Source organism: Pocillopora damicornis, chromosome 7 (genome assembly GCF_964200805.1).
Source record: "Pocillopora damicornis chromosome 7, jaPocDami1.2, whole genome shotgun sequence".
NCBI lineage: Eukaryota > Metazoa > Cnidaria > Anthozoa > Scleractinia > Pocilloporidae > Pocillopora > Pocillopora damicornis.
In genome coordinates this window covers 3,953,121-3,965,000 of record NC_142676.1, presented here as the reverse complement: position 1 = coordinate 3,965,000, position 11,880 = coordinate 3,953,121, and the positions used below count along the sequence as shown (strand labels likewise).

At 38.5% G+C, this 11,880-nt stretch overlaps 1 protein-coding gene across 1 annotated transcript in view; it reads right to left on the bottom strand.

Moving 5' to 3' along the window:
* LOC149042117 (uncharacterized) overlaps positions 1-11,880 on the bottom strand; it is a 47,535-nt gene that overhangs the window by 10,648 nt on the left and 25,007 nt on the right. Inside the window, exons 31-46 of the mRNA XM_089212121.1 lie at positions 10,471-10,661; positions 9,965-10,273; positions 9,315-9,626; positions 8,425-8,602; positions 8,028-8,236; positions 7,151-7,408; positions 6,723-6,764; positions 6,353-6,501; positions 5,473-5,814; positions 4,674-4,774; positions 4,250-4,342; positions 2,969-3,498; positions 2,203-2,421; positions 1,423-1,755; positions 847-1,104; positions 134-333 (exon numbers count right to left, since the gene is read on the bottom strand). Coding sequence (XP_089068247.1) covers positions 134-333; positions 847-1,104; positions 1,423-1,755; positions 2,203-2,421; positions 2,969-3,498; positions 4,250-4,342; positions 4,674-4,774; positions 5,473-5,814; positions 6,353-6,501; positions 6,723-6,764; positions 7,151-7,408; positions 8,028-8,236; positions 8,425-8,602; positions 9,315-9,626; positions 9,965-10,273; positions 10,471-10,661 — 3,724 coding nt within the window. The remainder of the gene's footprint in view (positions 1-133; positions 334-846; positions 1,105-1,422; positions 1,756-2,202; positions 2,422-2,968; positions 3,499-4,249; positions 4,343-4,673; positions 4,775-5,472; positions 5,815-6,352; positions 6,502-6,722; positions 6,765-7,150; positions 7,409-8,027; positions 8,237-8,424; positions 8,603-9,314; positions 9,627-9,964; positions 10,274-10,470; positions 10,662-11,880) is intronic.

The window sequence follows — 11,880 nt, the reverse complement described above, 5'->3', positions numbered from 1 at the left end:
ACCCTTATTTCTGTGTTTACCGTCTCCTTCTCTTTGCTACTACCTCGTCCCAAGTCCTATCAGCACTCATTCTCAAGTCACACAACCATTTATCATAGCACAAAACGTTTTCTGGCAAATTCAAACTAGGTACCTTATCAGTGGTCACTTCCCATACAAGTGACATTGAGGAATCGGTGGTTGACGTTGTATGCCCCTTTGGAAGAGTCCCACTAACAGAGAAAGTCATCGTGTCATTGTTGGGATCCTGTGCCACAATCGTTACATTTGTTGTAGTGTTGACTGTAATGTTAAGCTCAGTTGGCCCTACCAAAATTTTTGGCGGGAAATTTTCTAAAGGATGAAAGAAAAAAATCATTTATTAGCATAAATTTGTAAGATTCCTATTAAAAAATGGTGCTTCACCCTCGTCATCTATGGCATGACAGAAATCTTGAGTTTATAATGTAATTGTTCAACAAACTGAAAGAAAACGAATCATGCATGATGATTAATCAAAGACGACTTTGGACGAATTTAACCCCAAAACAAATTAAAGCAATTGGATTAAAGTTTTTATATCAAGGCCTTAAGTCATTATTATCATTACGTCTACAGACAGCTAAAACCTATTTTCGATCGACTATTCTTCCAAAACTGCACTATTTTCATAAATGCTTCACCTTTTCATAAATTTACAAGAGGAAAGGAAGCTTTTGTGTAAACACGATGACTGGCTTTTTATTTAAAGCCGAACCGCTGAACGCTTATTTGTGGATTCGTGGCAATTTTCTGAGGGTGCTCCGCCTGACTAACGTCTACAACGTTTATAAATGGCTAGGAATTAATGTAGCTTTGTTTACTTACGTAGGTCTTGAGATTCACTTTCCAACTGCACTGCAACTTGCTTGGTGCTAGCTCCTACGGCAACGTCTCCTGTAGATGCTATGTCAAACAAACAGTTGGCATCCCTACCACATACAGCCTCGGCTTGCAGTTTCAGTTCGTCACTTGCAAATTGTATAGGCTCATCCAGAAAAATTGGAACAAATGATTCATTGTCGAAAGAGCTCGTATTTTCCCCAGGTTTGTAGGTGAAAAGGCTCGTGTTTGACGATACTTGCCCTGTAATGTAGCGTCAAATACAGCTTATAGAATACGACAACTAAATAAGCTAAGTATCGTGACTGTCTAAAAAACCTACGATAAACTTTAGAGTACAAATGCCCAGCTCTCCGTTTTTTTTGTTTAGATTTTTTCCTGCAAATTATCACGAATATAGCTGACGCGACTCAATGGCTTTGCAAGCAAAAAGTGATGTCTCCCTCGTACCTTCACATATGTGTAACTTTCTGTCCAACTCGGCAAACGGAGGAGTACAGGCTTTCTTCGTTTTAAGATAGAAAAGGAAGACTAAAAAAAATCATAGGCTATAAAACTTACACTTTAACCCAAAGTCAAAATGTATCTGTCTGCCTGTAGAATTAGATGGTAACGTCGTGTTATCCGGTCTTAGAAAGTCGTCCTCCACGTTGTCGTTCCATGTGCCCAGAAGGCCCTTGGTTTGACCTTTGAAATTGGTTGGGGCGGCAAAAACTATGGAAAGTGATCCTTGCACTTCAGTGATTGTTACAGATATTCCAGACGGAAACGCAACGAGGAAGGAATTGTTCTCTGGTCGGGAAACTGACACAGACCCGTCGAGATTTATACTGATGTTTGTCAAGGTAGTGTAGTTCTGGAAGACAACACCATTCACGAACACCTCTAGACCTCCTGAAATAAAGAAAAAAGATTTAAAGGAATGAATCTCCCGCGAGTCTACTAGTTTATCGCTACCGTAGGTTATCCCGAATTTTCCATCATGAAAGATCGATCGTTTGACCCTCAGTTAATACTAGCTTACTAGGGTTTTCACATTGTTGTCCCGGAAGCGATCATCTACTGAGATAGGAATTTTCTTCAGTATAATTCACAACACATATTCGACTCAGAGGTGGCAACGAATCAAAAAGTAAACATTTTAAAGAAGTTCTAATAGAACTTTTAGTCTTATCACCATAAACTGGTACAATTTGCCATAAAAGCTTCCTGAATGTCGATCGCTTAGAAGAAAGGAATTTTTTTTTTCGTGAACGTATAATGTAGCATCTAAGTTAAAATGCAGTTGACTTTTTTATTACAAGAAAACGTCGAGGATATCTTTTTTTTTTTTAAACTTACCTTCATCTTTCAAATTAACTTGGACAGCGCTTGTATCTTTTTCTTTTGCCACTGCTGCAACAAAAATGGTTGCTGTTCCTCCCCCTTTAGCAAGTTTCGTCCGAGCTTGCAACTGGAATGATCCATCTTGTAACTCCACCATAGTGTACTCCCCAAGCCCATTAAATGTGTAGTTTTGACCGTCTAAAGTAACAATGTGAGGATCGCCCCATAACCAGCCTGTAGCAAAATCAACAGACGTATAACTTCGAGAGTCAGAGAATAATAATCTAAGAGACTTGATAAAAGTAACATTTTTCTCAAGGGACAAGAAAATGGAGTGAAAAATTACTTAACATGGATTTTAAATAAGGCTTATGTGAATGTTTTATAGCAATTTAGAGCAGAACATGTAAAGTTACTTTTGTCCCTGATCAACAAGTTATGTAAAAAAATATGAATATGGAGGGCTGTTGTAGGTAAAGAGATGGTAGAGAGTGAAACAGGGTTAGTTAGTCATAGCAAATGCAATATCATTTAAGTGGCCTTTACTTTGTGACAAACAAAGCGAAAGTGATACCTCATGAGATCATGTTTACTTTGTTTACCTACTAAGTGGTTCATTGAATGCCGTGAAGATGATTGATATCGATTTGCCAAAAGTGGCTGCAAATAGAATGCGGACAAGGAACAGCGGGTGTTCATACTCCAACAAGTGAGAATACTTCCATTGGAATGAAAGAAAATACAGAAATAAACAATAATAACAAGAGTAACAAAAACTTACTCCACACAGGTGGCTCATATCCATCACATCCCTCAGATGGCCGTAATTCATAGTATCTGTTGCACAAAAATGGATTCTTAGCCTCTAGACAGCAGTGGCGAAATCCGTAGAGATCACTTGCTTGGTGTTGTTCTTTCAGTGACGTACTGAGGCTATGGTATCGGTGAAGGGAGCCTCCACCAGGGAATCCAATGATAAGAGCTGCCAATTTTTCTAGGGTTGTATAGTAGCAACATTTGCGGCCACGTCCTTGTCTGGGAAATTTTGTGTAAAAACAGTAGCTAAAGGGGAAATCCGCCTCGACCCATTCATATCGATCATCAAAGTATCCTTGCACACCGGTACAGGGACACGGATCTGGCTCACTGCTATAACCGAACGCATATCTCCTTTCTTTGGCATACCAACGTAAGCACTTCAAGTCGCTGTCTTCTTCTCCATTCGAATTTTCAAGTCGGAAGATCCATCTTCCAGGTATCTCAGCATTTCCAACAAGATTATCAATAGCTTCAGCTTGAATAGTTCCTGACCTGTGCATTTAAGTTATTATGTTGAGTAAGAGAGAGTTGACAGTTAGTTTGCAACAGAGTAGTTCGATATTTGATTTAAAGGCTAAACGTGCGACAAAGATGAATGAAAATTAATGGAATGGAAGTATGAGCAATGATAGTGGATATCCTCTATACCGAAGAACCAAGTTAAAACTCATGGTCATTGCTGATACCATTGCGCCAGTTATAAAATAAATTGAAATACTAGTTTAATAAACAAACAAAAGCTCTACAATTATTTGGTTCAACATCACGTTGTATTTAGGACTGCAGTGGTTTGCTTCTACACGCTTTAAATTCGCTCCTCGTCTTTCTTGTTTATCTCGCCCATATATCGCCTCCCTTTGAACCCAATCCTACACGAAGTACAAACTTATCCGGCGGAGCGCTTAGACTCAGTCAAATATGTTGGGGTGGCATCATAGAGATAGACTGAATGACTTTAAATGGTGGGCACTATCATTATTCTTAAGTTTTATGTGGGTGCAAATTCGCCTTCCTTGGCTAGCTTTTCTAACAAGAATTCGGATCTTTCAACATGTTTTCAAGGCAAGAAAGGCAAATATACATGAATACAAACTAATAGAAATTATAGGCCCACGATTTATGAAAGAGATCTCAGAAACCCTCAATAGAAATTCTGAGTCATTGTACATAGCTTTGTGCTTTGTGACAAAAACTGATCAAGGTAAAATCCCGCTTTCCCTAAAAGAAAGGTTATCTCTCATACCTTGGGTGATTAAAGTAATTGTTGTCTCTATCACCAGCATTCCAGCCAATAACAGGCAATGGTTTATAGTTGGCGAAATATTCATAATATTCACTGAAAACAAAAAATACAAAGAAACTAACATCACTTAGGCAAAGAGCAAAATGAAAAAGAGAAGAATGTATTACCGAAACATAACCTTATTCAGATCAGACTAAGACGGTTAAATATCAGTTTTACAGAACTTCAGTCTCCTAAAAATATCCCTTTATCACAAGAAACGAGCGAGTACGCATAGAGGAAGGTGATGGCGATAGCCACTAGCAGTTATTATGTTGGCTCACGGTTAACTTCCTTCCCTTGCACTTAAAAGAGAAGTTTTTCGGTTAACTTTTATTACGACCAACTAATCAAGGCTAACTGATGTACAGGTATTACGACTCACCGTGTTATCGGTACAGAATACTGTATTCCGTCATGGGGGTAGTTAAACATGGCAAAAGAGAATATGCCATCAGTAATCAGGAGAGCTTGAAATGTATTGTGCTGAAACAAAAAAGACCAAGGAAATATATGAAAAAGGTAAAGTTGGTTTAAAGTTATGGACAATTTGGCAAATCTCTGCAATTATTGGACATTTGTCTCATGCAATCAAGCAATGAATAGATCGATAAACTATTCAATCAATCAGTTCAAACATTATCCACAATGAATCAAGAGCTATATTTATCGTATTAGTCAATTAATCGATCAATTAATCATTCATTTGATAGATCGTTAGTCAATTAGTTGCTCAGATAAAGAATTAACAAATCTGCAAACCAATCAGTCGGCCATCTATCTGGATTGGTTGGTTAAGAAAGGGAAACAATTTAAAAAAATCATTTTTAGGATCTTTTGGTTTCATATTAACAAACCATAAGACTATAAACGTTGTTACTCAGTGTTGCCGCGAACGGTAACTAACCATTTGTGATATGAAACCTTCAATCCACGAAGGCTTTGAGATAACTCACGCAAAATTTTACATTATTAGTTTAACATTCAGACTAAAAAATCGATTCAAAAAAGGTTTCAAATCGGTAGCCTCGTGGCACCGTTCGAGGATACCCGCCACCGCGAATACACAAAAAAAGCTTAAATGTCCCGTCGGATAACCAGGCGACGGCAGAGCTTATGTTCACCATCTTTTGCCGGCTGCTCTTAAACCAATAAGGCAGAAAAGATTTGCACGTGTTACTCACCAAATTCTTGTTGATATTATGTAAGACCTTGTGACGAATATCTTTCCACGTAATTACGAGCATCCAAGATGCATTGAATGTTTTTCCTTGTGGCAGTTTCCCGCCGAATTTACTAAGGATATCGGAAGTAGCGTTCTCTAAGATTGCAATGGAATCCGCCTGTCCCGCGTAATACAAATGATAGAAAACTTTCGAAGGACCACTAATGAACGACTCAAGGTTGGTCGGTGCCCAATAAGGAGCAACCATTGACACATATCTAAGCCAAGGTCTTTGACCAAAGTTGTATGACTGCTCATTGAATCCGTCTCTTTCGAACTGGATAGCTCCATTTGGACATATCTAATGTGTTGAAAAGGAAGAAGTGAATAAGTCTACCCCAAAAGTAGCCCTAGCTTACTACGCGATACCTTGATTAAAAAGCTATTCAATAACAATTTTTGAATTTCAATGTATTGAGGTAGGACTATCTACAAATAACCATAGCGTCTATATGCAGGTTGACAGAGTTGTTTTCATTTGAATAAGAAGAACAAAACATGTGAGAAATTTCAATAAATAAATCGTTTGAGTTATTCTAGCACAAAATGGATTGGGTGCCGTTTATGCTCTTGTTGTGGAGAATTGATCCTTATCTGTGAATGCCTGGAATTATAGGTTAGAAGCTGCAACAACTGTCTTTCGAAGGAGCATTGTTTTTGTGGAACGAAGGGAAGTAAGTAGCAACTTGCCAATACTTCTGCTACCACTAGAAAAAAAGGAAAATGTATGAAAATTTTCTCATATTTTTCGAAACGTTTCCCATGGACAGAGCCATTTATTTGAATTCCCACTTAAATGAAATAATAAAGTTTTGTGAGCTCTCAGTTTCATGACTTACGTGAAGTTTTCTGTGCCTTCTGTCATACAGCGGAAAACCTCCAGTGCCAAATTTTTCTCTGCCAATTCTAAAGCATCTAGTTCTTGACGGAAATGTAATGATTGAGTCTCCAGCGTCAACTCCGTATGGATACATCCGGTGGATTGGGGCTAAGAAAAAATATAATCATAACATGTTTGCTAAGAGACCATAATGGATTCAACTATCGATTACAAAAGAAACCTTAGCAAGGCGGAGAAAGAGGACATTAAGGGAATGGAAAGAAAACTGAAGAGAGGTCTTGAAATCATCTATGGTGAAGGGAATCAAAGGAAAGGAGAAAAAGAGAAAGAATGAAGAGAAAAAAGATTAACATTTTATAATAATTTACCCGGTTCTGGAGCTTTAGTTGGCTCACCATCATCATCCAAATCTGTAGAGAGGCATGAAGCAGCAATTTAATTTTTTATTTTGTCAACATCATTTACTTCCGATAAATACAAGAAGATTTTTTCCCAAGGACTTACAGTAAATGTCTGTAAATCGGTATTTATATTACTACGGCAGTTTCACAAATCAAATTTTATGTGAGACTACAAAACACAACAACCTTTCCCCAGTTCAGTGTTTGGGTCACCTTCGTTGCATATAAACCTTGTCTAACACCTGTCCAGAACATCGGAATGAGAGATGTGAAGTCTTTTGGTTCGACTCCTCGTGGAAGCCTCGGAATTTTCCTTTTCTCACGTTCGCGAAAAAGCGAAAACTCATTTCCTCGTTAGGTAAAAAAGCACCTCACGTCGTAAACAATAAGCTTACCTTTTGTGGTAAAACGATATACCCTACTCGCGTAAACTTCTCCGCGATCAGTGTACCCAACTACTCTTACTTCGTAGTCTGTTAATGGTTGTAGCAATACTAGTGTAGCTGACGGAGTTACAGTCTTTTTAAATCTCCAGATTTCTTTTTCCTTGACTGGTTTATAAAGCACATAATACTCCTCAATATTGCCTTCATCTTCGGAGGGTTCCCAAGTCATCTTAACCTCAAAACTTTCGGTGGCGCCAATCGAAGCAGCTGTAAAGAAGAAAAAGAGCTTTCACGTGCACTTAGGCATTTAAACTAAACAAATGTATGTTATTATGTACTTTTTCATTCTTTCTTTGACTCGCCAAAAGTGTGAGTCCAAGGCTACAAATAGTGATTTGATTACTGTTTCTGCTCCTTCAGTATTCCTTATATTGGTTGACTTATGTTAGCGTCTCATGCATAGAATATTACCCAATAAAAGAGACTATTTGAGTTATCATGAGGTAAGACATGCTATTGTTTAATTTTGATATATTTTGGTTTATATCAACTTAGCAAGCAGCAAAATGCAGCTAGAATATGGCAAGAAAATAGAGGCGGGAACCATTTTTTCAGGCGTTCTGGCAGGCAAGTTCGGCTAGCCAAATAATCGAAATTGCGTTCAAAACTTCTTCTTCCGGATATTCAAGATCTGAGCAAAGATTCTAATGACGCGAAAGTAAGTGCATGTTTAGGCCAGGAAATCAAGTAGCCGTTGAAGAAATAAGCGTCAGGTGAGTAACCCGAGCCATTTTAAAGCCGTCTATCTTCATCTCCCCCTAACCATGCTACCTCGGATGAAAAAGCTTGCTGAGGTCGTGTTCTCTATGTAACATTTGTAACTTACTGATTTTGGGCAAGTCCGTAATGGCAAAGTAGGTAGAGGTGAAACCTTTGAAAGCAAGTCCATTGTTTGAGCGGAAGTAGAGCAGAGCAGGGCGATGTTGGTAACTCTTTGCAGCCAAGGCAAAAGGGCTATGAAGTCCGCAAAATGGACCGGCAGCTACGTGTAATGGCTTAAGATTGAACAATCCAATAAAATCTGTTATCCAATTCCTAAAAGGAAAACAATGAATACAAAATTTACAGGACTTTCTGTTTCTTCAATCAGAATTCAGCACCGGCAAAGGGAAGGCTCGAGAAGGGAAGGATGGGCTTCCCCTTAGCCTTTCTTGGCTTTTGCTTTTTTGTTTACGATATCAGCAAGAATCTGAATAATTATTGGAACATCTTAAATAACATACGTGCAATTTGCTCCTCCATCCGGTTCCTCTGTGTGAAAATCTTCGACCACAACGACCACATCAAATACAAGCATTTCCTTCTCAAAAATCCAAAAACATTCCGCGTCGTTAGGATAGGTGTTCGGATAGCCAGGAGATGATATGACGCGCATGTCGCTGCGTATACTGGTTTGGCAACCTAGAGAAGCCAAAGCAATTACACCAAAATGTGCATAATGGTGCCCAGTGGTAAAATTAGAGTCAAGTTGATTTGCCTATCACAGCGCAATTTTAGATTGATCATATTTTTTTTCTAAGGCAGGAGATCTTGGCAAGTCCTATTGTATTTTTTAAAGAAGATCTCACGCACGGTTGGCAATGCATTTTAAGTGATGGCTACCTGGAGTACCACATGGTTTTCATTGGATATCTATGTATTTTAATACGTACAAATCATTTTTTGGATTCCTTTTGTGTAGAAGATTTAGGCTAGGAATTGTTTAATAAATTGTAGGATTATTTTTGTTTTTAACTTTTCTGGCAGATTGTTTTATATTTCTGCTCCTCTGTATTGTATTGAAAATGTTTCATAATCAGTTCAGTCCTCTCTTGTCGTAATTCAACGAAATTCATGAGCCACACAATTTCTCTAAAAATTTCATTAAACACAATCACTTATTAATCACTTCAGGGGTTTATTACGAGCCAACATAATGGCCAGCTCCTAGTTGGCTCGTTAGCTTGGTTGGTAGAGCACTGCACCCGTATCGCAGAGGTCATGGGTTCAAATCATGTGAATGCCAGAATGTTGTTCAGGACTTATTTTCACTAATGCTTATGTAGTGTTAGTTATTGCGGAGATCGCTTTCATATTTATGTAACACAACAGTATAAACAATTCTTGCATTTACCTGGTCTGCTATGGGTACGTTCGCTAAAAGCCCCCACTCCCGCAGCAGTGAAGCCAGCAACCATCAGTTCATAAGTCTCGAAATTGGTCAAATTCCCAATCCTTGCTTCAAAGGTAGTATGATCAACGTCGATGAAGGAAAACTGATTGAGGTCGAGCTCGTGGTCATCCCCGTGGCTGTCATACAAGCGATAGTAGATGCGGTAGCCAACTAACACTCCGTGGATGTGATCACTCGGAATATGCTTCCATGTGAGGATTATCGCGCCATCGTCAGAACTTGCTTCGACGTCTCCCGGAGGCTCACTTGGAACTTGAATTGAAAGTAAAATATTTTGATAAGACACACTAGTTTAGGTTTTTCTCATCACTAAAAATAACAAATATCGATTTGGTGGACGGGTCTACATCACGACTTCTGAAAAATAATGATCATCAGGATGACTAGATTATTGTTCGAACAAGAATGATTGACGCAATACAGCACCAAGAATCACTAATCCTCGTTTGTCGAGCAATGAGGTGTATGAGGCTGGCTTTCACTCATTTGAAAATAAATGACATACATCCCCGCCCCAACCCCATTCCCACCTTCCCCCTCTACGGCTTGATCTATTCCGAACTTCTTTAAACAAACTGCATTCATCTTACCGCCTTCTTTAGTTGTGAAGGATACTTCCTCACTTCCCTTAAAACTCATCTCGCCAACTTCACTTTTGACTAATGCAATAACCTGGGCAGTATAGTCGGTATATGGCTGCAAGCGCTCTGCAGTTGAGTTATCGATATCCTTCACCACGGTTGTTATGGATGGTCCTGCCTCATGCAAAGTTGGTGTGCAGACGATTGCATATAAGACAAGTGTCTCTCCTGCACCTGCTGAATAATGTGACCATGTGATTTCTGCAGTCGACGAGGCGACGTTGGAAGCTGTTATTACCCAGCTTGCTTTACGTTCAGCTACGAGTTGAAAAAAACCGTTTTTAAATCAGTAAATTTTATGTTTTTCACAATAGTAAAGGTTTCCTATAGTATCTAAGTAGGCTAGAAATATCTTAGAGACTCACAAGCATATCACAGTTGTAACATTTAAGAATTAAATTCTGCTTAAAATATCATATAAAAAGTGGAAGACCGTTTTGTTCTTATCAGTTTACCTTCTGAGACAGAATGATTTAGAGTCATGTAGTGCAGTTGAAATCCTATTCTGTCCCCGTGAACTTCGTGTTCAGCGTGGGAGAGAAGGAGCACTTTCTTTGCCTGCACAAGAACGTCAAATGGCTCCCTAGCACCGCAAATCAGCTCAGGTTCAACGCCACTACTATCCCCAACAGCAGCATAGAAATCTCTGGAAGAAAACGAATGCATATAATGGTGAATACTATTGCAGTTAAAATTAAAACAGCAAAACTGAACCAAAAACTGATTTGCATTGATTAAAATTGCGTTCAATCTGCCTGAATAATTTTAGCACTTCAACATTTGAACACGTGAGATTCCTGATAAGAATGCGCGCCCCTCTTTTGCAAAGAAATATTCTATACCGCCTGGGATGACTTCAGAGAAAACTTCGCAACTAAAGATCAGATATTTAACGATCATCCTAACAAATCTAAAAAAATTAAGAAATTAACTTATGGCCAGTACCAGAGCGACTTGGTGTCTCTCCTTTTTTTTCTTCTTTTCTCCTCTTACACACACTCATACAAAAATTAATTACAGTTGTTTACAACAATCTAAAATAATAACTATAATAATATCATTACACAAGAATCTATACTTAATCCAGATAAAATTACAATTTAGGGTCATTTATAAGAAGTGTGGCGAGGCCCAGCAGATGTTAGAAGCCTATCAAACCTGGGTTCCTCACACGATGTGGAAGACAGAGAGGGTATTTACGGGCGGGCGTGTTTACTTTAGTTTTCTGTCAATGAGGAATTTTTTAAGCGAAGTCTTAAAGATGGAGAATCTGTAGGATGGGATAAGATCACGAGGTAGAGAATTCCAAACCTTTGGACCTTGGTGCATGATCATAAACTGCTTGATATTAGTTCTGCAATAGTGTGTACGGTAGTTTCCATTATTCCGTGTATCGTACGTATGAATTTGATGATGATTAGAAAAAAGAGTATCAAAAGCATTAGGAAGGAGGTTAATATGATAGGAATCATAATAATAGGCTCCAGTCGTGAACGAGTTGTACCAAATTGTACAAACTGTTGCCTGTTTGTCAAATAGCTGGAGATCCAGTCATGGGTTTGTCCTCTTATTGCATAATGATGAAGCTTCTTGAGAACTATTTGGTGATCAATAGTATCGAAGGCTTTAGAGAGATCAAGGAAAACTCGAACAGCTGTTTCTTTGTTGATTATAGAAGAAGCGGAGTGATGTCTGCGAAAACCAAACTGGTTATTGTACAAAAGATTGAAGTCCGTTAGATATAATATATAAATACCATTATACACTACTCTTTCATAAAGTTTAGAGAAGGCTGAAAGAATGGAGATGGGCCTATAATTTTCTTTCCTTTCTGGATCACCGGATTTGAATATGAGAAGAACTTT